The sequence below is a fragment of the Microcebus murinus genome, chromosome 18 (genome assembly GCF_040939455.1).
Source record: "Microcebus murinus isolate Inina chromosome 18, M.murinus_Inina_mat1.0, whole genome shotgun sequence".
NCBI classification, from domain to species: domain Eukaryota; kingdom Metazoa; phylum Chordata; class Mammalia; order Primates; family Cheirogaleidae; genus Microcebus; species Microcebus murinus.
The window spans coordinates 39,775,478-39,799,482 of NC_134121.1; the positions used below are offsets into that span (position 1 = coordinate 39,775,478).

At 50.5% G+C, this 24,005-nt stretch overlaps 1 protein-coding gene across 1 annotated transcript; it reads left to right on the plus strand.

Annotated features, from left to right (window-relative positions):
* Nucleotides 1-11,102: 11,102 nt before the first annotated feature.
* HOXB4 (homeobox B4) lies at nt 11,103-15,590 on the plus strand. Its single transcript, XM_012766040.2, has 2 exons — nt 11,103-11,697; nt 12,531-15,590. Exons 1-2 carry the CDS (start codon nt 11,241-11,243, stop codon nt 12,827-12,829), a joined length of 756 nt encoding a protein of 251 aa, XP_012621494.2. The 5' UTR covers nt 11,103-11,240; the 3' UTR covers nt 12,830-15,590.
* Nucleotides 15,591-24,005: the final 8,415 nt, after the last annotated feature.

Below are 24,005 nucleotides of genomic sequence, written 5' to 3' on the forward strand. Positions count from 1 at the left end.
CACCCACCTCAAGCCTTTTGGTCCCAAACTAACCTGTCTGCTTGGCTCTAAGTAGGCTCTCTAAGGAGATCAGAGTAGGGAGCACACAGAGGGGACAATCCCCTCCATTCCAAAATCTAATTCCTGGCCAGGAGTAGAGGAAAGGGAGAGCTTCTTCCCTTGCCTAGAGGAGTTAGGTGTTTGAATAGATCTGTGACAAGCCCTGCTCAAGAACACAGACCCCCAACTGTCCGAAGGCAAAAAAGTGATTCAGGAGCCCAGAGAGAAAATTGCAAAGGTGCTCTTTTCTCTCTCCTCTTCTTTCCTCTTCTCTCCTGGGCACACCCTCAAAGGCCCCTTTGTTTTGTGGCATCATAAGCCAGAGGGATTTCAGGATTTGACCCTAGATGGCCTGTTATTTTCTAAGGAAAATTCACCCTTCTTCTAAAAGCCAGAGGCTTCTTCTCCACCAAATTAAACATCCCCTCCCTATTTTAAGACCCATGGGGCTAACCACCACGTCACTACTGTCTTCCTCAGCCCACCATCTCTTGAGCTCACCAACTCCCTGTGGATAGTACCTGGGACTGGATATATGGCACCTTGAGGGGCTTCGGATCTTTGGGACAAGGAGGGGTCATAAGGCTCTCTGGTTCTCATTAAGGGACATTGGAACTCTCCCCCTCTTCTCTTTCTCCTGAAGCCACTTTATTCCCTGAGCTCTTCAGTCTCTGCCCAAGCCTAACTTACAGGAGACCCTTCACAGGCTTTGAGAGCAGAGTCATGTCGGTTTGAAGACACAGCATCCCAAGAATGATGGGGCATTTGTGTCCCCTGGAATGTAGACTCTAGTCACCTCCAAAAGGATCCCCAGCACCATTTAAAATACGAATAAATTTTTGAGGCATAGCTTGCACAGGCTTCCACTTTCTACAAGGCAAAGGGGTTGAGAGAGGTGCGGAGGAAGAGTGAAGCAGGGGGAGATCTGACTGGGGCCTCCTGGGGCACCCCATTCCTACTGTGGCCCTGGCCTCACTCTAATGTGCTTCCCTCTCTGGAAGCCTTCCCAGGATCCCAAAGCCCTAAACAATCAGGCCTGCCCCTGAAGATTTTTTGTTTTGTTCTGTTTTCTTTTCTTTTCTTTTTGCTCCCCTCTCATGTCCCTTCTGCCCACTGATAGAGAGTGTAAGGGGCCAATGGCCCGGGAACATCTGCTGGGCATAAGTGGACATATTTTCTGGAATGGCAAAGAGCAGCCCTGGGCAGGAGTGCCCACTTCCACCTCAGAGACCAAACCCTTGGAGGGTTTCCTCTCTCACTCTAAGCGGATCCTAGAGAAGACACCCTGGCTGGACTTTCCTCTTCCCTGCTTCAGCTCTCTTGGCAACCTTCTTCCCAAAACCCAACCAGGACAAGCTGAGGGAAGAGATGAGATGTGTGAAGGGGTTTCTGTTGTAAAGAACTCTGATCTCTGCCCCAGACCTGTACCCTCCCCTCCCGCCTTCACCTTCCCCAAGTCATCTCTCTCCCCGAAAGCTGCCCCACTCTATCTCCCACCCGCTTCCTCTCCCCTGCTGGTCCAGCCCTCAACCTTCTGAGCTACAAGCCAACAGCCTCTGACCAAATCCTCAACTTGGGACAGGCCCCAGGAGGTGGCAGCTGGGGATTAAGGCTGCAATTTTCCTTTTTCTTCTGAGGCCAGTCTGGCCACTACTCAGTGGACAATTTGATTTTGATTTTTTTGTTTTCTTTTATTTGATTATTTGTTTTGTTTTGTTTCTCTGAGGCCAAGGGGTGGGAGGAAGTATAAAGAAGTGTAAACAGGAAAGCCAGCCGGCCTAGAGTTCCAAGTGCCCATATTTCATTGGCTTCCTTTCCACAACTGCGGCAGGGACATTTAACCCTTCCCTGACTGTGAGAAGCCATTCGCTGACAGTGGGGCAGAATATGGAGATCCATGAAGAAGCTCTTTTCCCTGCCCGGTTCCTTTATCCCTGGGATCTGGATAATGGGGAGGATGCCAAAGATTCAGAGCAAAGAAGATGACAGACTGCTCAACACAATCTCCAAGCTCAGTCCATTCCCAGGACTGCGCTTTCCTGCATGGGCAGCTTGGGGATGAACCTGGCCAACCTTGGTGGATATGGCTAGCAAGAACCCAATCCCATCTTTTAGGGGAGGGGCTACTGGTAATCCTCCCCATTTTTGGAGTTTCTCAGAGTAATCGGATTTTGAGGCTGGGATCTGCCCACAGCAGGATTTATCGATTGCTGCAGCGCTGTTACACATCCATATTAATTAACCCAGACAGGCCTGGAAACCAAGCTGTTTGAGAAGGGGGAGGAGAGGGAAGAAATGGGGGCCCTTTAAGGAGAATGGACATTTCTCCCTAAGTGCCCCTGAGGCCCAGATTGGAGAGTCCTTCCCCACCAGAAACCTGTGGCCCTCCCCAAGCTTGAAGTCTCTGGAGTTCACAGCAAGGGTAAGAGTGACTTAGTCTCCACATTTGGACTCTACACACGTCTCCTAGGGGGTGGAATTAAACACCTCCCAGGCTGGTTCCTGCAGGCCCCCCACCCAACTCCTCCTTGCCTTTAGTTGCTTTCCCAGCCCTCCAATGCTGTGTTTCCTGCGGCTGTTATCATTGCGACCTTTCTAGAGGGGTTAACGCCCCCTCCTCACCGTCCTTTCAACTTTCCAAAGGTAGAAACTTTTGATGGTTTTCGGGTTTGTTTTGTTTTGTTTTAGTGTCCCGTTTGTTGCTGGTGGTAGTGATGATGTTATGGTCTTCCCGTTTCTCCTACCCTTCCCTCCAAAAAGTGATTAAAATCTGTTAAAGGATTTAATTAAGAGAGTTAAATGAAAAGGAAGGAGACGCAAATGAGTTGGGGGAAAAAACCCACACCAAAGCTATTCTCAACGATTAAATCGCCATTTTAACAATATAATGGAGTTTGCATCCTGAAAGGGGAAATCAACGCTCATATCTCATCAATAATTCATAGAGTCTGGGATCACACAGAGGTCAGCAGACGGGGGCCGCAGCGCCGGCCTACGTGGGGCTGCGAGCGAGCCGGGGCCGCATACATTACAGGCCGCTGCCGGCCACACTGCCGCTGCCACCTCCGCCGCTTCAGGCCGGGGGCGGGGGCATGCCGACAGGTTTAGCGGATCTTTCCTTCTTTCTTGGTGAATTCATTGAGACCGTGATTGTAGGCTCTAAGAGGATGAGGGGAATTTGGGGGCCTGGAGAGGATTGGACTTCAGGCAATGTGGCAACCTGTCGGATGCCGAAAATCACCTCCTGCTCAAGTTTTAATTTCTTTCTCTCTCCTTTCTTCCATTCTTTTCCCCTTTCTCTATGGTTTAGGCATCTCTTGTCCCGCCTCTTCTCTCCCTAAATTTCCCCTCGGAGAGAAAAATGCACTTTCTGCAGCATCTTCTAGCTTCTCCTGCCTGGACACGGTTTCCAGGAGGCCGGGCCACACTCTGGCCTTGCTCTGGGGGCCAGCAGCCTGGGAGTGGATTCGGGCTAATCCCGCGCAGCTGCTGCCTGGGCTGCGACCTCTCAGGACGGAAGCTGGCTTTGGTTGCAGCGATCCCTGACCTTGCAGTCCGGTGGGGTAAGGATGAATCTGGCTAGGGAGGAAAGGTACCTCGACAGCCCGATATTGGCTTGCCTAACAGAGAGATGACTCAGGCCAGATGGAAAGGTGAGGAGTCAGCATAGGAAGACGCATTTAGGGGAGAAGTGGAAGGAAAGTGTCAGCGTGGGGGGGGGGTCTTCTTTTCGGGAGATTTGAAGGCACAGATGAAAGATAATCCCTATATCCTTGTATCGGGGCTTCTGCAAGCTTGTTCTAGTTTGTCTCTGTGCATCTCTCTAACTCTCTCTGTTTTCCGCTTTCCAACTCCCAAGGGCCCCTAGGGAAGAAAAAAGGAAACCCTTCCGAACGGTGAGGTGGGGTCCTAGGAGGCAATATTTGGGCGGAAAGGAAACCGAAAGCGCGCGGGTCATCCGCACGGCCGCTGCGCTGAACGAGCGGCAGAGCCTGTAACATCCCCAAGCTGCCAGTAGAGTCCGCCTTAGACCAAGTTCACAGCCAGGCTAGGGCCTCCGAGGCGCCAGCGATCGGCCGCGCAAGGTGGCCCGGGCCCTGCATTGTTGGGACACTGAGCTGTCCCTCTAGCCCTATGGGCACAGTGGCTCCCTCTGCTCCCTAGGAGCCCCTGCTCCAAGCTCTGCCCACTCTTCACCCCGGAAATACCCTTCTCTAGGTCAGCCCATAGGTCCCCCCTCCCAGCAACTTCGGCCTCACTCTCGGAGGAGCATGAAGAAGAGTAGGTCAAAAGCGCTTCCAAGTATTCCAACGGAAAAGATATGTGAAAATGCGGGGAGTGGGATCGGCGGCGTTTATTCCAAGAAGATTGAATAAATAAATGGGGGTGGAGAACATTGGTAAAGGGGGGGGTAAGGAAGGCGTTTTGTGCTTGGGTTTCTGCAGTGGCCTAGCAGAATGAGACCCTGGGCGGTGAGGCCAGTGTTATTGCTGGAGGGGTCGCAAAGTTGGAGGGTCAAAAGTTTACAGCTTGCGTGAGCTGCCGCGGAGGCGTCTAGCGGCAGGGGCGGGGAGAGGGGGAGGGGCCGTGTGTGTGTGTGTGTGTGTGTGTGTGTGTGTGTGTGTGTGTGTGTGAAGAGAGAAGGACAGAGCAAGGGATGCTCAAGGTAAGGAAGACTTAAGAGAGCTGGGGTAAGCGGGGGAGCAGAATTGGGAAAGGAGGAGGCAGCTATCTGGGGGAGGAAAAAGTGAGGAAGGAAGAAATCCTCCTTCAAAAACCGAGCTACGCTGGTGGTGGTGGTGGTGAGCTGCACAAAAGAGAGGCTCAGGGCATGGTGAATCCTCTGTCCATTTTCTTTCCCAAAGACAACCTTTGAATCACCATATTAAATTTAATTAAAACGTACCCAGCCGCACACATTTTTAAAATTCAATTACCCACAAGTCTTTGCAGGACGTTTGTTGAGGCCAAAGAAAGCTTCCAAGGTAAAGAAAGGTTTGATTCTCACCAACACCAGTCCCACCCTGCTTGCCCTAAAGGGGTCAAACTGCTGGCTCCTTCCCCTCCCTGACCCCACACCCCCCACAGAGGTAGGCTTGTTTTCAAAGACCCCTAACCCCAAGGCTGAGTCTAGGCTGCTGTGGTCCATGACCATGGGCCAGCACTGGATGCTTTCCAGACCCCCATTCCTCTCTCCAAATTGCTCGGGTATTAGAACTTGGATATTGAAAGGTTAGTTTGTTAATTCTCTCACTCTCTCCCAAAACCTCCATTTGTATGTTCATCCTGACTCCCTCTCTTCCTATTTGAACAAGGGAAGGGAAAGGCAAAGGAAAAATACCAAATGGCCTCATGGAGATCTTTTTAACTGGAGTTGAAACAGGCGACCTGAAATGAACCTTGAATCCATGCATTGAGCTTAGCTCATAAGTGAAATGCCTAGAGAGACTCTGTAATTATAACACCAGGGCATATGTCTATTTTGGGTCTTTAAATGACTGTTGCATTATGAGATGTCATCATATTCTCTTCTAAGCATTTAATATAGGAGGTGCACTGTGGGTGTTTGTCCTGCCAGGGTGGAGATAACCTGAGAGTTTCTGTAAATATGCCTTTTGAAATATGGCAAGAAGAGACAAAAGTTTAATATCAAATTTCAAATCAATTTCACCCCAGTTTTTACTAAACCAACTGGGTACAGGTTCCTATTTCTACTCAGTCCTGGGTGAGTTTCTCTGGGGTATCAGGCCAGGGTGGAATTCCTGGAGTCTTGACCCCATGTGGGTCTCCTTTTCCTCCCTTTCAGAACAATATGTTAGCAAATTTAGGGATATGTGAAATAGACCGAAGCAGCCCAAGGTCCTGGGCTACAGGGGCCTCAGGATAGGGGAGAGGTGGCCTCTGCTATCTCAGTCCAAGCTGGGTACCTTGGGGGGCTCTTTCCAGACCTCTCTGTATTAGGGGGATACCACTCTGCCAACTCTCCCCCTAGGCTTAAGCCTGATCTCAGTCTCCAGAGTTGAATTGGGTGGAAGGGAAGTCACCTCTGCTGGTCCCTTGGAGGCTGGAGAAAGGGAGAAATGTGTTGCAGGCAACCCACCAGATCTAATCCTGGAGAGACGCGCCCATGAAAATCTCACTATTTTAAATGCCTCCTGGATTTGCTCCTCAACCTCCTGTGGTAGTGATGGAGGTAGGCAAAGGAGTTACTGTATAGATGAGAACTTTGGGGGGGGAGTTGGGAGGTAGATATAGTTTTGTTTTAAAAGGACAATTAAAGCCTCTGAAAGCAAAGTCTCCATCTTTGACCAGTGCTGTCCAGACCCTTTCTCAGGATTCTCTCTATTTCTCTCAACCTTGCTGGACTATGGGCCAGAATCTTGGCCCAAGAGGTGAAGAAGCCATTTTGGGGCCCTGGAGCCTCCAAAGCTTTGCAGAAATGGGTGTACTCTGGTACTTAGGGGAGCCAATAAAGCAGATGGAGTGTGCAATGGGGTCAGGACACAGGCCCTACTGGTGCAGGCATTCAGGGAGAAGGTTGAGGGAAGGGGCCTACTCTGGGGGGGAGGCAAAGATGCCCAAGGCTGAATTTTCGGTTTTCCCTGTGCCAGACTCCTTCTCAGGCTTCAAAAGTATCTCCCATTGAATCCTAGTCTCTCCCTAAAACAGAGCTGACAAAAATATAGGAATGATGAAAACTCAAAGCAGGGGTGGGCTAGCTGAATCCTATCTCAATGGGACTTTGGGGGAAGGTAGGTGAGGAAAAGAGAAGGTTCTGGCTAAAATTCGAGCTAGAGAGGATGAGCAGAATCAAATTCCTGCTCTGTCATTTTTCTCCCAAGTAATGACCTACGCAAAATTCAATATGACCGAGAGAACTGCGCGCGAGCGTGTTATAGTAACTGCCTGCTCGTGGGGGAGGCCCAGAGAGGGGTGAACTGCAGGTCACGGCGTCTAAAAATTATTAAAATGTTCGAGAGCCTCGTGACGCGCCTTGCTGTTTAACAAAGACTGCCAAAGTATGAGATTAATACGAAAAACTTGGGCTTCAAAAACAAAAACACACCAAAAAAAAAAAAAAAAAAGTCTTGTTCCGGCCTCCGAGGGGGCCCGTGGCTCCTCTGCCCGCAGCCGCGGTTCGGTTTTCCGGACACACAATAGTGGACAAGAGCGAGCTCAGCTGTTGCCCAGCAGGTCCGCGGGCGGGTCCGCGGCCGGGAGGGCGCGGATAGCGGCCCGGTGAGTACTCTTGCCCTGTTCTCCTCTCGGCCTTCCTCTCCTCCAACTGGCTGCTGATGCGCTCGGGAGTCGCCGCTGCTGCACCCTTCGGTTTCCCTTCCTCGCGGCGTCCCTTCCTCGCCGACAAAAGGTGGATGATTCCTGGCGGGCTGGGCACGCCCAGGACGGCGGGAGGGGGCTGGGCAGCAAGAGGTCACACCAGCAACCTGTGGCTGCCAGGATAAGGCGGCCGGTCAGCCGCGGAACCCCTGGGAACGAAGGGGACGTGGTTCCAAACGCGCGCGAGCCCCTGTTCTTATTTTTTTATTATGCGTATTGCTGTTAATATTCTGGGGGTAGAGGGGAGAGGCAGCCTCCGGCTCCAGCGAAACTCGTTCTGGGAGTGGCTGGTAAACCCTGTCCTCCACCTTTGGCGGCTGGAAGGGGGGCTGTGGCATTTTGGTGGGATTGGCAGGTGGCTGCTCCCAGTGCCCAGAAGAGAAAATCTTTGCTCTCTGGCCCTAGGATCAACCATGCCCAACCCCACAGTTGTTCTGCCCCCACCATTCCTGTCTCTTGGGGTGATTTGGGTGCACAGGCCGTATCCCTTGTGAAGTGTAGAGCAACAGAGAGGCCCAGCAGCGGGCCCAGCCGCCTTCGCAAATTTCCGAAACGCCGACGGGTTGGACGGGTTTCCGAGAGGGCGAGTTGAGAAGCACAGGCGGTATAGGGTGGGGGAAGGGCCTGGCCGGTTGGAGTGGGTCTTGGAGCCCCTGAGTGGCCTTTGAGAAGACTTGGAAAGGTCTTTCTTGACTCTAGGGAGCTGGTGGGAATCCTAGCAGCACATTTTGTCTGTGGGCTTAGGGCCAGACTCCCGTTTCCCTGAGTGCTCCAAATGGGGTTCTGATACTACCTATTGGATCCCTCTTGGCAAAGATAGCAGCTACAGTGTAATAGTTTGCTTTTCTCCCCCCAAATATGTATGAGTCCAACCTGGCTGGAAGTGTTAGTGTTAGAAATCAGGCCCAGAGGCTAACATTGGCAATGCCTAGATTTGGGATTTTAAAAAATCAGAGGGTCTCTGGACCTAGTTGTGGGCAGGTGGGAGCTCTCCTCCTACCCACCTGGAAGGGTCCCAGGACTGGGGTTAGGCAGAGCTCTCTGGAGTGTAGTAGTTAGAGGGCTGTTTTTGTTTTGTTGCTGTATTTGTGAATTAAATTGATATTATTCTGACTTGCTCACTAGGGATGCAAGTATTTGTCAGATCTAGAGATTTAGGTAGGGAGTCTGGATGCAGAGGAGGCTTCTGTGCAGACTGTCTCACAGTGTTGCAAATTTCACAGTCTAAACCTCAGTACCCTCCAGCCCAATCCCCAGTCTCCCAGTTTACTAAATTCACCAGTTCCTGGGAACCCCAAGAAGTCAGTTCAGAAACCCCAGACCCCCCATTTTGGCTCCACCACTAGTAACCCAAGCAGGTGTCTGGGCAAGTTTGTGTGTTTAGACGGAAAGGACCCGCCTGGGGCTAGGGAGGTGGAGAAATGGGGTTCCTACCCACACCTCCAGGGGATTGTCTCCCTCTTCTGGCCCCCAGGAGGTGTGGGAGGCTGGGAGGGGCCGGCATATCATCTGGCTGCATCTTTTATGGTTCCTCATTGCCCTTCATTCGGAAATGAAACGCCTTTGATCTTTTTCTCAGGTTGTAAACGGAATTGCCCGTCATTAAATATCCGGGGTCCCATCTGCTTGGTCTCCCAGCATTTTTCTTTACAGCTGTTTCTCTCTTTTTACCATTGAATTTTTCCAAAAGGACTTTTATTACTCCCCCTTCACACCCAACCTCCTCTCCCTCCTCTCTTCACTGAGCGGCACTTTGGAAAATATCTAGATATTCGTTTGATCGCAAACTAAAGGCTTAGAGGGGGCACGGAGGAGCCGATTGGGGTTTTGTTTTTTCTTTTTAAAAAAAAAAAAAGTCCTGGGGGGAGGGGAGGGGAGCGAGGGCACCCAGAAAGGCCTGAATCTGACTTCGCGGCAGCCTCAGAATGACCCTTCCTCCTTTTGTGCTTAGCTAATGTTTACATCTCATAATTCATGCGCCACCGAGAGTTGCACAGCGCCGGCCGGCGAGGTTCGCGTCCCTATGCGAACCGGCTGTTTCTATTTCTCTCTAATAGAAGAGGAGAGTTGAAAACCTTGTAATCCCAAGAATGGACCCGCAGTGCCTTTTTCTGCTCCCAGAGCTCAAAACTAGAACAAAACGAAATAAAAATCAAAGCACTCAAACCACAGCCCAAACGAAGAACGCGCGGAAAGTAGGAGAACTGGAAAATATCTGGGCCAAGAAGATCTGTCTGTCTTCTGTATATACCCTGTAGATCCGAATTTGTGTAAGGAATTTTGTGGTCACAAATTCGTATCTAGGGGAATATGTAGTTGACATAAACACTCCGCTCATTTTTTTTTCCAGAAGAAAAATATATCTATTACTTTTCTAACTGAGGACAATCCGGTGACTGACCACGGGAAGATTCCTTCTTTTTTCTCTCTTCCTCTTTCTTTTCCTCCCTCAACTGGTTAGAGGCGGAGGAATCCTGTCCCTGAACTCTCTTCATGCCTGCCCTGGGATCATTGGTCCTTTCCACTTTCCTTAAGAGGTTAATGTTGCTGATGATGGTTTTAATTTATCTTTTTGCCCGAAGCCCACCTATTTTCTATTCTGTGGTCGGCAAGGCTTTATTGGAAATTCCCCAAAAATGACTGTTGTCTTCAGTGTGCTAAGGCAAAGGAAATTCGCTTTTCGAACGGATGCTGAGGTCGCCTTTCCGTTTGGGTTCAGAACAAGATATCCTGGGCATAAGAGATTTAGGGGCGGGGTGGGTGTTATTGTTTGTGGGGGTCACCTCTGGTTCTCCTATCCCCAGCATCACAAAGATGTGAGATTTCTATTCGCTGCGCAGGCGGCGGCATTAGCGGCTATTAGGACGTTTCGGCGCCATGGTTAGTACTGCTCGGGTGCTTCTGGAATTAGCAAATTGCTGTCCAATTTTGCTCTCAAAAGTTGCAGGTTTTTTACTCCAGCACTCATCTTTAATGTGGGAAACGAAGTCGTTTCTCCTGGCTTGGGTCGTGTGGGGTGTAAAGGGAGGAGTGGATAGGAGAAGGGGTACAGACGGACTGACTGACACAGCCAACCTAATCCCACAGCTAAATGCGATTTGGAAGGCGAGGTCTCCCCGAATTAGTGCATGAATTTCCTATCGATCCGCCCGCAGTTCCATTCATCTCTGACAAGTCCCTCAGCGCACCCGCCCTCTAGCTCTCAATGCCTTCTCTCTCACCCCCTGCCCCTCCCATCCCATCCGGCTGCAGAGAAAAGCCCCAAGTTCTGTGCCCCTCGGCCCCATATGTGTTCCCCTTTCGAGGAGAGCCCCCAACCCACCAGTCACTTAACTCCCCACACAGATGCAGGGTGCGTGGGCTCCCTCCCGCCTTGGGGAGGAGGAGGGGACCTATGGAAGGCAGAGAATGCTGGGCAGAGGTGAGGCAGGGCAGGAGGGGCTACACCCGGAGCCCCAACTTCTGAGGGGATACAGGGATTGCGCTTTACCCAGCGCCCCAACAGGCCCTCCGGTCGCGACCTGCTCGCGTCGGCGAGAGCACTCTCTCTCTCTCTCTCTCTCATCCCAGAGAGAGCAAGGCGAGGAGGGGGTCGCCCCTCAGGAGCCCTATGTAAATCCTGGTGTTGGGTGGGTGGGGAGGGGAAAGAGAAGGGGAAATAAACCTCTTTGGCTGGAGTAGGGTCCGGGTGAGCAGATTTCCTTATCCGGGAATCGCAGGCGGGGCGGCCATTGGCTCGAAGGATCACGTGGGCCCCTAACTTTGTTCACTTGACAGTAAGTAGGAGGGCTTTCGGAAACAGGAAAACGAGTCAGGGGTCGGAATAAATTTTAGTATATTTTGTGGGCAATTCCCAGAAATTAATGGCTATGAGTTCTTTCTTGATCAACTCAAACTATGTCGACCCCAAGTTCCCTCCGTGCGAGGAATATTCACAGAGCGATTACCTACCCAGCGACCACTCGCCTGGGTACTACGCCGGCGGCCAGAGGCGAGAGAGCAGCTTCCAGCCGGAGGCGGGCTTCGGGCGGCGCGCGGCGTGCACCGTGCAGCGCTACTCGGCCTGCCGGGACCCTGGGCCCCCGCCGCCTCCGCCACCACCCCCACCACCCCTGCCACCGCCCGGGCTGTCCCCTCGGGCTCCTGCGCCGCCACCCGCCGGGGCCCTCCTCCCGGAGCCCGGCCAGCGCTGCGAGGCGGTCAGCAGCAGCCCCCCGCCGCCTCCCTGCGCCCAGAACCCCCTGCACCCCAGCCCGTCCCACTCCGCGTGCAAAGAGCCGGTCGTCTACCCGTGGATGCGCAAAGTTCACGTGAGCACGGGTGAGTGCGTGGGCACCCCTTCCCCCTCCCATCCCTGGAGCTTTACACCGAAGGGACCTCCGAGGCATTTGGGGGGTGTGTGTGAGCCGGGGGAAGCCAATTGTCCCCGCTATAAACTCGCCATTGCCAGAGATTTACGGTCGCCTGTTTTCAGAGCCACATAATTACATCCCCCATAAATTTTTATGGCCTGGTGGGCCCTGCGCCTTTGAAGTCGGTTCCCCATCCTCTTCGCCATTCTCACCAGCGACGTTTTCACCAGGGAGATGCAGTCTCAGTGAAGTTGGAAGTTGGGGAGGGGTGTGGGAGGTGGGGGAGGAGAAGGAGGAGGAGGTGATCTGTATTTAAGCAGAGTTGAGGCAACTCCCAGTATTTACTTTTTCCTTTCTTCCAGTCTGACTCCTTGGCTGGAGAAGTGGGCAAAAGTTTTTACCCAGGGCAGGCACTGCTTGGAATCCGAGAGGAGAGCCAGGGGGAGAACTAAACAGAGGAAAGGTTTAGGGAAACCGCCTCCCTCTTTTCGACCCCTTGTTTTCCCATTCCAGGGAGGAGAGTGAAGCCATTAAAACTCTGGGGAGCTTCCTCACTCCTCTCCCCCAGACACCCAAACAACAACAACAAGGACGGCACAACCCTCCAAAACTTGGGGATCTCTTTCTCTTCCTTGGGTCTCGTTTTCTCCCCTTTTTGGTTTTGTCCCCCTTTGAAGGAAGCAGAGGTGGTGGGAGAGGAAGGGAGGGAGGGAGACACTGTTAGCTGGAAGAAAAGGCTTTCCCTCCTCCCTTTCGGGGCAATAAAACTTTCTCTTTCTCCCTCTCTCTGTGTGTGTCCAGTAAACCCCAATTACGCCGGCGGGGAGCCCAAGCGCTCTCGGACCGCCTACACTCGCCAGCAGGTCTTGGAGCTGGAGAAAGAATTTCACTACAACCGCTACCTGACGCGGCGCCGGAGAGTGGAGATCGCCCACGCGCTCTGCCTCTCGGAGCGCCAGATCAAGATCTGGTTCCAGAACCGGCGCATGAAGTGGAAAAAAGATCACAAATTGCCCAACACCAAGATCCGCTCCGGTGGCACCGCAGGCGCAGCTGGAGGGCCCCCTGGCCGGCCCAACGGAGGCCCCCCCGCGCTCTAGTGCCCCCCTCGCAGGAGCTGTGAACCTCGGGGTGGGGGTGGGCAGCGAGCGCGGGGGGTGTGGGAGCGGGAGGGGGCCCCGGGGCCTGGGCCTGGAAAAACCTACCTGCCCTCCCCCAACTTTATCTATATAGGAATAAACGAAGAAGAGGGGGAGGGGAAGCTTTATTTATAGAAATGACAATAGGGAGCCAGGGAGGCCCCCCAGAAGCAAGGTTCAAGTCTCCTGCTTTCTTCCTTAAAAGAAAGGAAGGAAGGAAGAAAATAAAAAAGAGAGAGAAAGAAAAGAAAAAGGAAGAAGGAAGACAGAAAAAAAAAAACAGAAAGAGAAATAGGAGGAGGCTGCAGCTCCTCCTTTTCAGCTTTGGTGAAGATGGATCCACGTTTCATCTTTAATCACGCCAGGCCCAGGCCCATCTGTCTTGTTTACTCTGCCGAGGAGAGGACGGGTCTCGGTGGCGACCATTACCTCGACACCCAGCTAACAAATGAGGCCCGGCTCCACCGCCGCCGCCTCTGCTGCTGCCGCTGCTGGAAGACAGCCTGGATTTTCTTTCTTTGTCCCCCACTCCTGACACCCAGCGAAAGCACCCTCTGACTGCCAGATAGCGCAGTGTTTTGGCCACGGTAACAAACACATACACAACCTCCCTTCTCTTTCGTGCCCTTCACGGGGGGACTGTGACTGCTCACCCCCCTTCCACCTTGGGGCTGGGGGGTGGAGAATGGAAGGAAGGGGACAAGTGGGGGAGAGGGCAGCCTTGACAACACAGAGGCAAGCGGGCAGGGAAATTGAGTCCAAGGAAATAAAGAGAGACTCAGACACCAAGAGGGCCTTCCTCTGGAAGGCCAAGCCATGCCTGCCAGGCTGAGGGGCCAGTTGAATTCTGGGAGCCAGGTACCAAGCTCTCACCAATCCAGAGTTGTACAGTGGAGGCCTCTCTCCTAGACTGAAAATGAATGTGAAACTAGGAAATAAAATGTTGTGTCCCTCCCAGTCTGGGAGGAGGATGTTGCAGAGCCCTCTCCCATAGTTTATCATTGTTGCATCATTTATTATTATTATTACTATTATTATTGCTATTATTTTATGTCATGTGCGTCCTCTCTCCTTTTCTCTTTCTGACATTCCAAATCAAGCCCCTTCCCATTTCTGGGGCTGCCTGAGTCTAGAACCTTTCGTTGGTGTGAAATTGTGTGTCCTGTACAGAGTGACAATAGAAATAAATGTTTGGTTTCTTGTGACCAGCACAGCGTGTTTTTGTTGAAATCTTGATGTAAAGATATGGACAAATGCCACCCAGCATATATTTTAAGCACCCTAGTGGATTATTCAGCCTCACATTGTATGTGGTTGAAGATTTTCTTCAAAGAGTCTGATGGGAATTTCTATCTCAGAGGACTCCAAATTGTGGTAGCTCGTTTGTTTTCCTTTTGGGTGGGTGTGTTTTGTTTGGGGCTTTTAATTTTTTCCCTCCAGTCCAAAAATGGTTTGAAAGGACTGGGAGGGCTGATTCCAGTCCCTAATGGGGGAAAATGTTTCATTGTAGGACACAAGAGGCTTAAGTACGGAAAAGCCTTTCATATCATGATTTATTTGTCATAAGCAAATAAAATGCGGTTAAGCTGTCTCCTACTAGACAGACGGCTCTTTGGTTATTAAAGTTCCGAGAGAGGATTCTGCGAGGCCGGCCTCTTTCCTCCCAGCATAAGAAGGTATCGCTTTCCTCTGAGGTGTTTAAGGCTTTAATGAGTCTAATTTTTTGCACAGATGTTTCTGGGTGTTTGCAGGTTTTCAGAGTATTTTTATATTACAAAGGAGCTAGCCGGTGCCATAGCTCAAACTCTGACAAGCAAATAGATAATCAAGAAGACAAATGGCCTCTTTTGTGAAGCCCTGCTCCTGTATTAATTTTCATTTTCTTTCTCATAGAAAGTATCGAAAGTACGACTGAGGACCAAATAGCTTTTTGTCTCTGAGGTTCCAGTCACCCCTAGAATCAGAGGGGGAAGGGGAAAGGGGTGCAGGTGACCCTTAGAAACTCTGTCAGGCTTGGGCCGCTTTTGTGCAGCACCAAGGAAAAGTTCTAAGGTCTGGAGACTCCAGCCTTGGGGTCTCTGGTCTGGTGGGGGTCCAGGGTACAACCACCTCACCTCCAAAAAGCTCAGGGCTCAGGAGAGCATATGCAATTAAAAGTCAGTTTTTTTTCCGTCCCATCTCCTTTCAGAAAATAAAAAGAGCCAATCCCATTCGTATGTTTTATTTTTATTTATTTTGAATTCCTCTGGTTTGCAGCGCCGGTACTTGGAGGCTGAATAGGGCTGGGAACCGATGAGGCCGGTGTCCCAGCGAGGGAAATGGTGGTTGAACTGCCCGTTTAAATGCTGCTGAGAGAGTCATAAAAAAATTACCCTGGACCTGGAGGACGAGAGGGGCAGGGACTAGCTTTGTTTGGTAGGATCTCGGTGTGGTGATTTTAGCTGTAAGGAGATGCGGCAGCCCTTAGTCTGGAGGGAAAATAGTTCTTAAAAAGCATATGCCCCCCCAGGAATGTCTCTAAAGAACCAAATCAAAGCTGCTCCTTGGAAGGTATGAATAGAATTTTTAAAAAGAGATTTCTATGGAGCTTAAAGTTCACAGCCATTCTGTGTAGACAAGAGCTAAGAAAAATGTGAGAATTATACAGAAAACCATTAATCACTTCTTTTCTTTAAATACGTATCCTCTCTCCTTTGTTATTATTCAACAGCAAATCTCCGCAGACCGGCTGTTGGGGGAAAAAAGTGTTAGCCGTCTCTCCCGGATCTGCGAGGGGGAAAAAATTTGGAACCATAAAGTTGAAAACTTTTTTCTCTCAGTTTGGAAGAAGCCGTTCGTCATGAATGGGAGCCGCGGAGCTCAGGCGAGAGGAGGCGAGAGGCGCAAAGGTAACAAAGCCCGGGCCCGGCTGGCGTGGTTTTTTTTGTTTTTTTTTTTTTTTGATAGTTTTATGAGCTCTTTTCACAAGCGAAAGAAGAAACACTCTCTCGCCTCCTCCTTTTTCTTTTTCAACTATCTTTGCTGGGTTTTTATGGTGGATGCTTCAGCAGGTTTGCTGCCTTTTATGATGACGGATGCTTGGGTCAGAGGGAGAGAGAGGGGCCTGGAGACCTGGAGAGTGTTTGAACTGGTTGGGACAGAGGTGTCAGGGCCCCTGAAAAAGCCCAGAAAAGAAGATTGTTTGTGAGGCAGCTGAGAAGAGCTTTTCTGATTTTGGTAAACGCAGGTGGGCACTGGTGAGCCCCGCATGTGCGCTGGAGTATGACTACAGAGGGGCACATGGGTGTGTTCCTGTGACTCTATCTGCACTGGGGGCTGTGTCCCCTATGCCTCTTTATGGGTGAAATGTTGTCACTGCCTCCAGTTCTCAGATGGAATGCCCCAGCCTTGGAGCCGGTATAAGTGGATGTGTTCGGTTTTTCTTCTTTTGTCTATCTTGGGATTCTAGACAAATATGTGCTACTCTGTGGAGCAGGAAACTGCTCAGTTCACAAGGCGAGGTGCATTGACGCAGAAATAGTCCTCTTCTACTCTGCCCCACTGGCCTTCTTCCTGAAGTGTTCACTTTGGTTTCCTCTTGTTCTCTTGGCTTGGGGGCTCTGCTCTCCTCTGGGGCCCTGCTCCTCAGGCCCAGGGAGTCAAGCATGCTCTGCAGCAGACCAGAATGTGCCGGCCCCTTTTCCCTGAGGCTTCACTTAGGGTTTGGAGGCGGGAGGCTGGCAGGAGAGAGAGTTCATGGAGAGGCCACGTTTTCTAGGCGATTAGCTCAGTATTAGAACCACAAAATGACCTCGGAAGCCCCTTGACCTCTCTGAGACTGGACATTGTGCTGGCTCTTGCCTCCTGCCCAGGAGGGAAAGTCACACCTCTGCAGGGAGGAGTCCTTGGGCTGTCATATGTCCCATCTTCTCCATGCCCCTCTAGCCTCCAAACCCTTCTTTGCTAACTTGGAATTTCTGGGTTATTTTTCTATTATTGTCCATTGAGGAGAAAAGGAATAAAAACTTTAGCCTGAGGGTCCAGTTGGGGGAGGAAAGTAGGGTACTGATCTGTCTTTCTGTATACAGGCCCTTTCCTAGGCCAGGCATCAACCACCTCCCCCTGCCATGTCCAGTTCATCCTCCTTTCCTGTTTCTGCTTGGAGGGAACTGAGGGAAGAAAGACAAAGAGAGAAGACATGAGATGTCAGAGGGGCTCAATCCACAGGGCTTCAGAAGGCCAGAGGACTGAGCCCCTGGCTTGTAAGGAGAGAAAGGGCTCCCACCAAGAATATTCCTCTGGAGGTTGCCATCTCTCTGAGGGCTGACATCCAAATCCACAGCCTCTCAACCCATCTTCTGAAGTTCCTTTGTTTAGGAAGCTATTTCTATAATCATTTTTACCTTCTTACCCTAAACCACATCTCCCACATCCAGAGCACTTCAGTGCCTCACCCATCAGAGGAGCAAGAGAGATGGAAGGATGATCAGTGTGGGCTGTTCTGGGCTGTTCTGACCACTTTCCAGGGCCAGCTCTGCCATGTTAACCAAAGTTTCCAGAAACTTAATTTTAAGAGATGGGTGGAGAATTTGGTGGGAGGTAAGCCCTGAACACAGAGCCTTTCTAAATCTATATTCTATTTGCTGTGTCTTAAAAATTCATACCAACAGCCGTCCTTTTAGGGAGAGACAGAGAGAAAGAGGGAGAGAGACAGACAGACTGACAGACAAACTCCGGCTGGAAAGAGGAAATGCTCCCCTCGAGTTAAGATTAGGAGAGACAGAAGCTTGCTGGGATGTGTGTGGGATGTTGGTTTGCATTTTGCAAATTGTTTCCTGTAATTTAGGGACTTGCCTCAGTCAAGAAATAACTAGAGTGGTCGATATCCTCTCCTTTGTCCCTGGGTGGCATAAGCGTAGGGGCTGGAGGCCTCAGGAAGGGAAAATGATGAGCAGAAAGGCAAGCTGGGCCCCTCCTGGACTGAAAACATTTTGGGATCAGGGGAGATTTGTGTTCATTACCCCTAAGGGCAGATAACCGATTGTGGACCCTCTATAGGCCCAAGTGACAAAGACCTAGTTGCCTGGGACTTTTCAAACTGCTCTTTGCAATGTGAGGGTTGGTGGCTCACCAAAGGAAAAGAGGAGCGGGATTACAGACAAGGACGGTTGGGGTTCACTAAAGGGTTTCAGCCTCACGGGCCCAAACTGTGAGATCTCCCCTTTCCTTCACCCCTAGACAACTCTAGTGCCACCCTAGTCCTCCCAATCTTTTGACCTTTCTCCCTCTTTTCCTCCAAGTTTCCTGGGCCCTCCCTACTCTCCTACTTTCACCTGCTTGGCCTGTGCAGAGGGGGCTGCCCAGTCCTGCCAGAGCCCTCGGAGGCAGCCCCCAGCACCAGTGGCGGTGGCAGTGGTGGTGGCGGCGGCCGGTGGGTCTCCTTGAGAAGCGGAGGCTGAGGAGGGGGTCTGGTTGGAAAACGGAGTTGGGAAGTTTCCCAGCGTGAGTTGAGCGCTGACGGATTTGTGATCAGCCATAAAACCGGCGCGTTCAGATCCGTAAATCAATCTCGCCTTTCTCACAGTCTAAACGTTCGCTTTATCGGCAGCAAGAAAGCGCTCAGCTCGCGCTCAGGCGCTTGTTTATTTGCACGTAGAGATTCCCAGGGTCTGCAAAGAGTACGGACATTTTAACAGAACCTGCTCCTCCTCGTGCCTTCGCGTTGTTTCGCTGTTCTTTTTCTTGTCCTTAAAAATAATATTATCTCAGTTTCAGAGATTGCTGTCTTCCCATGTCAGCATATTATATTCATATTCTCATTCACATTCATTCTCATTTTCTCTCTCTTTCCCTCACTCTTATTTTTGTTTTAGACTTTAGCGGAGTGTTTTTCTTTGGAGGACCATTTTTAATGGATCTGTGGCCAGAATCTTGCAGGGAGTTGCCCTCGCTGGAGCCGGGATCTGGCTGGATTCAATACCAGTCTGTGTTTTGTATCTGGACAATCAAAGCCGACCACCCCCTCCCTTGCAGAGTCTGGGCCCGCCGGCAACCCCACCCCGTGCGGCGGCGCGCGGGATTCCAGCGCCTTTGGTAGGGGAGGAATCTCTGAGGCCGAGGCCCACATCGGGGTGGGGTGGCGGTTTCTTCGGGGTTTGTTAAGACAGCTAGGTCCTTAGGTCCTCAACCTTCTCCTCATTGAGTTGCTTTTGATTCAGATCTCTCCAAACTAAACCAGTGGAGGTCCCTCTGCTCCATGCTCTCCTAAAGTAGGGCGCATTTTTTCTTCCCCCATTCCCCGCCTGCCCCTCCGGCTGTGGTCCAGGCTAGCTGAGAGCTGCTGGAGACGATAAGGCTGGGAATGTGCAGCCGGGGGCTTTTTTAGCAATGTCTTTTCTGCTTCCCTCTGCACTCCTACCCCCACCCCATGCTCAGGCCAAGAACTCTGATTCTGGTTATAACTGTTCAAGTTTGGGGGAATTTTTGTTTTGTTTATGTTTGAGGTGAAGGGGTCTGCCTAAGTTTCTCTCTTTAGGCCTAGGGGACAGATTTCCCCTATCCCTGGTGTTTAACCCTTTAACATGTACCCCCCCCCATCTTTTTCCCATTGATAAGTCTCCATTGTCTGCTGATTGGAAGCTCAGGGTAATAACACCTGGGAAATAGGGACCCTGGGGCTGCCAGGCAGACTTCAAAGCCTTTCTTTCCTTTCCCCTCTACTCCAGTTCAAATCTCCAGCTGTCTTCACTAGTGTGTTTGGGGGAGTGAGGAGGACAGAGACAGGGTATGACATAGGTAATAGAGGCTGAGTGTCCACTTCTTTTGTGTAGAAACCTTAGTCCTGGTCTTTGTCTCTAGAACCTATTTTCAAACAGTCAAGAAAATCTGGTTACCTATGGTAGTAATGACACAACAGAAAAAAGTCCCCTTTGCAGTTATCCTCAACTCTGGAAGCTCCAGAGTCATTGCTTCATGCTGTCCTTTTTTTGCCCCTTCTAAAGGTACCAGAAAAGATCAAAACTAGAATTAAAGCCAGAAGTGCCATTCTTTATACATATATAACATGGACTTATGAAATGTTTCTTTTCAAGCTGGTGCCTTCAGAAATTTTGTTGATTATTTAGGAAGAGAGCGAGTGGGTCCCACTAAAACAAATACCCCAGGAGAGGGGGGAAAATGGAGTTGGAGAGGGAATCTTCATCCTAAAGGATGCGGAGAGAAGAATTGGAAGCTGAGAAATCCAGGGGCTTGGAGAAGGGCTCCGTGCCCACCCCACCCCCACCCCTCAGACGCCCCTGCAGACTATTTCTGCACCTCCACGAACTAAGCAGAAGCAGGAGGAGAAGGGAAAGAGGAGAGGTGGGCTGTGGGTAAGTGTGTGTCTGGGGGGTTAGGGGGCTGTAGAGGTAGTAGGTACAGATATGAGTGTGGGAGAGAGAGAACTCTACTATTCCATTGGTGGGGGGGGACTTATTTTGCAGGAAAATTTCTCCTCCTGAAGGGGAAGGTCATAGTGGTCCTTTGAGCCTGAAATCGAAAGACCCCCTTCCCCCTCCCGGTCACGTGATTCATTAAATAATTAATGCCGAGGTTGCAGAATAGATATGTATTCGTCAGGAAAATCGCAGGCTTGGTCTCCCTGTTTCTGACGTGCAATTCAACTGTCCTTTGAAAAACAAGCCTGTACCCCGAGAAAAAAAAAAGAGAGAGGGGGAGAGAGAGAGGGAGAGAGAGAAAAAGAAAGGGAGGCAGCAATAAAACAGCCCCGCAGCCGGAGCCACACCGCGGGCTGGGGTATTGTAAGTAAAAGGGATTTCTCACTACCTACCGCGTCTTATATGTCCATGTAAATTTATTGTTTGTTATTAATGTTATTGTCGTAAAATGTGACAAATAGCCATCTTCATTTCCTGCCATTTCTCTTCACACGGTACTCTGTGTTTATACCCATTGAGGCATTGCATAGAGATTTTAGGAATATTCCTTCTCTCTCTCTCCCTCTCTCTCTCCTCCAACCTTTTTCTTGATTTATAGCAATATGGGTGTCAGCATCTCAAGCCGGCATGCCAACCATTGTGTGTGTGTGTGTGTGTGTGTGTGTGTGTGCTCGCGCACGCGTCTGCGTGTGTTTGTGAGCCAGTTGTGTTGTTTATGGCCATGTCTTCGATAAATCATTTCTCACGGAAAATGATGTGGAAGCTGGGCTGTTTCTGCGGCCAGGAGAGAGTCGCTCTCAGAGGCACTTCCTCCCTCTCTGCTCTGCTCCCAGGAGTTGGTTATTTCAAACGATTTACAGTAATATATCAGCAGTTAATATGAAAGCTCTATAGCTGGAGGTCTTAAATTACAGCATCTGTGATTATCAATTAAGGCGAGATTTGTATAAATTTGGTAAACCAGAAATGCCTCATTGGCATATAAACCCAGTCAAAGACCACGACCTAATATAAAAATTATATTTGCAAGCCTGATAGAGCCAACATTCCTGCAGCTGCAGACAGAGCTTCATTTTTCAGCAGTTCTCCTTCAGGAGTTTGGCTCCTCCAACTCCAGTCCCGGGTGAACAAATCCTACTCTGAAGCAGAAGGAGCCTGGGAGCAAGAGAGGTGGAAGTCGAGGAAGAAATTACTGGAGTTGAAGGCAAATTTTTTTTGTAATCGATGAAGACCAAATCAAAGTTCTCTGAAATTGGAAAGGGGCGGGAGAGATTTATTTATAGTATTTAAACTTAATTTATAGGACTGATGTGTATGGGGGATCATTTTGGGTGGAGAAAGAGTTACCCAAATTGGGGGAGACAGTGGAGGTAGGCAAAGGGTGAAGGGCAGGGCGAGAAGCTGAAAGCCTGGGCTCCCCACCCTCCTGGCTAACAAAACAAGGAAATGAATTCACACCCTAGGAGCCTTCCTCCGACCTCCTGAAACAAAGAAAAGTTTCCTGAGCAGTGAGGGACCGTGCATTTGGGGATAAATGGAAGAGAAGTTCTCTTAAGTTTTTCTAGAAAAGAAATGTTCTAGGAATCAAGTGATCCCAGAAAGTTGGAGAGTATTCCAGGACATGGGGTGTGTTCCTCTACTTAAGCCCCCATCCAAAGAGGGAGCAAATGGGATGCAGGCCGAGATGGGGAGAGAGCTGGTAACTTTCCCTACAGTTTCATATGGAAGTCGCAGTTCCTTCCCATTAGGAAAAAGGCTACTGGTCTTGAGCAAAGCCGGAGGTAGCTTCTGGGGACATCCTACAGTGCGCCCCCGAAGTTGTGATGGATGAGGGGCAGAGGGCCAGAGCCTTCACCAAGTCCAGTCTGGGCTGCTGGCTGCTCATTCCCTGACTGGTGCCAGACCAACTGACTTTATAGGCACTATCATCTGTGATATTTAACTCTGCCTGCTAGTGTAAACCTTTGAGCAGGAAAATTAGAATGACAGGCACCCAGGTGTTAATTATTCATGGCATTAGCAGCAATCAGCAGCACGGAGTGGCAACTTAGGCCCAAGTCCTTGCCACCTTCAGGAACTTGCTCCCACACTCTGCTCCAAGTGGACACTCTGCTCCAAGTGGGACACTGTACCCATCCTTGTTAACAGGTGATTTGAGGAGGTGGGTGGCACTTCCCAACTTGGGAATCTGGGTTGAAAAGGGTCTGGGGAGAAAATGGAGGAGAAGGCCAAGACCTTAGGCTGGGATTGGGAAGGGACATTGCTTGGCCTTGATAAAAGGAATTAAGGAGTGTCTGGATTCATGGGCAGCTTTGACAGGGCTGGAGGTTGTGGGGAGGTGAGAAGGGCTGGGGGAGGCAGTAAAGAGTCCTGGAAGCATAGGGGCTCCAGTACTTTCAGTCCCATTCCCCACTCCCTCAGAGTGTTGGAGGATCCCACATATACTCAGTGTGGGAGATAAGCATTTCCACTTCTCCCTCACCTGCAAAGTGATTGGGGGGGGGGTGTCAGTGAGCACAAAGAGGGTGAATTCACCCCCTAAACTGATGCTCCAGAGTTTAAGCCAAAGTCTTGGAGTCCCTGAGAGGAGGAGAATGATCACCTCTTCCTTGGAGAGGAGAAGGGGCATGAAGGAGAAGGAAGAAGGTAGAATCAGAATCATTTTTATTAGCTTCTGAATTCAGTCTATTTTGGAGGATAGGGAACAAGGTTGGGGCTGAAGGCTCTTTGGGCCAGGCTACAGCTAGCAGGGAGAGCTGGGAGCCAGTCCCATAGGCCCCTTTTCCCCTGTTTTTGACTCCTGCTCCCACCCCTTTTCCCTCTCTCCTCCTGCTGTTGCCTTTGCCAGTGACTGGAGGTCTGACCTCCTCCCCAGGCCTTTCCTTTTTATTCTCTCAGCCCCCTTCAGGTCTTTGTCTTCTCTGGCCCTGGGAAGGGGAGGTGGCACTGATACCCCCTCCCCCTCCCTTTCCCCAACACACACACAGACTCTTCCCCAGGAGACAAAGCAGGAGGACCATCCTTGCCACCATTATCTCACTAAGTCCCCCTAAGTGAGGCCTGATGCCCTCCATCCAGGCATCTAGGCCTACCCCCCCAAATCAGCAAGTTTGAAAAGACTTTGTTGTTATATCTGTCTATCTATCTATCTATCTATCTATCTATCTATCTATCTATCCACCCATATATGTGTATCTTTTTAGTTCATTCAGCCATGAAGCACCCTGTCTCTTACCAGTTCTGTACTCCCTACCTTTCTGATTTGCTTTTGCATTGTTCAGGGGATAGGGTAGAATGTATTTGGTGGACAAGGGCTTTAGGAAGGCTGCTAATTCCATCTTCTTCCCAGACTCTCTGCTGGTATGCTCTTTCGCTATATAACTGTAATGTTTATCTCCATGCTTTTAAGAAGCCTGGCTACTAACGCTTTAATGACCAGAGGAATTGGATAGAAAGACGAAGAACGAAAGGATAAAGGACAAGGAGAGGGACGCAGAGACAGAACAAGAAGGAGGATCCCTTTCTGGGGTGAGAAGCCAAGCCTGAGCCCAAGGAGAGGATGACAGGGAGAGCAGAGACAAAGACCAGTCAGGGGGGAAGGGAAGCTGTCGGAGAAGGAGCCCCACAACTCAGATGGACACACAGAGTTAAGCGAGAAGAACAGAAGTGGAAAGGAAACCACTCACTTTGCCCCTTTCTCTCTAGAAGAGAATCTCTCCATG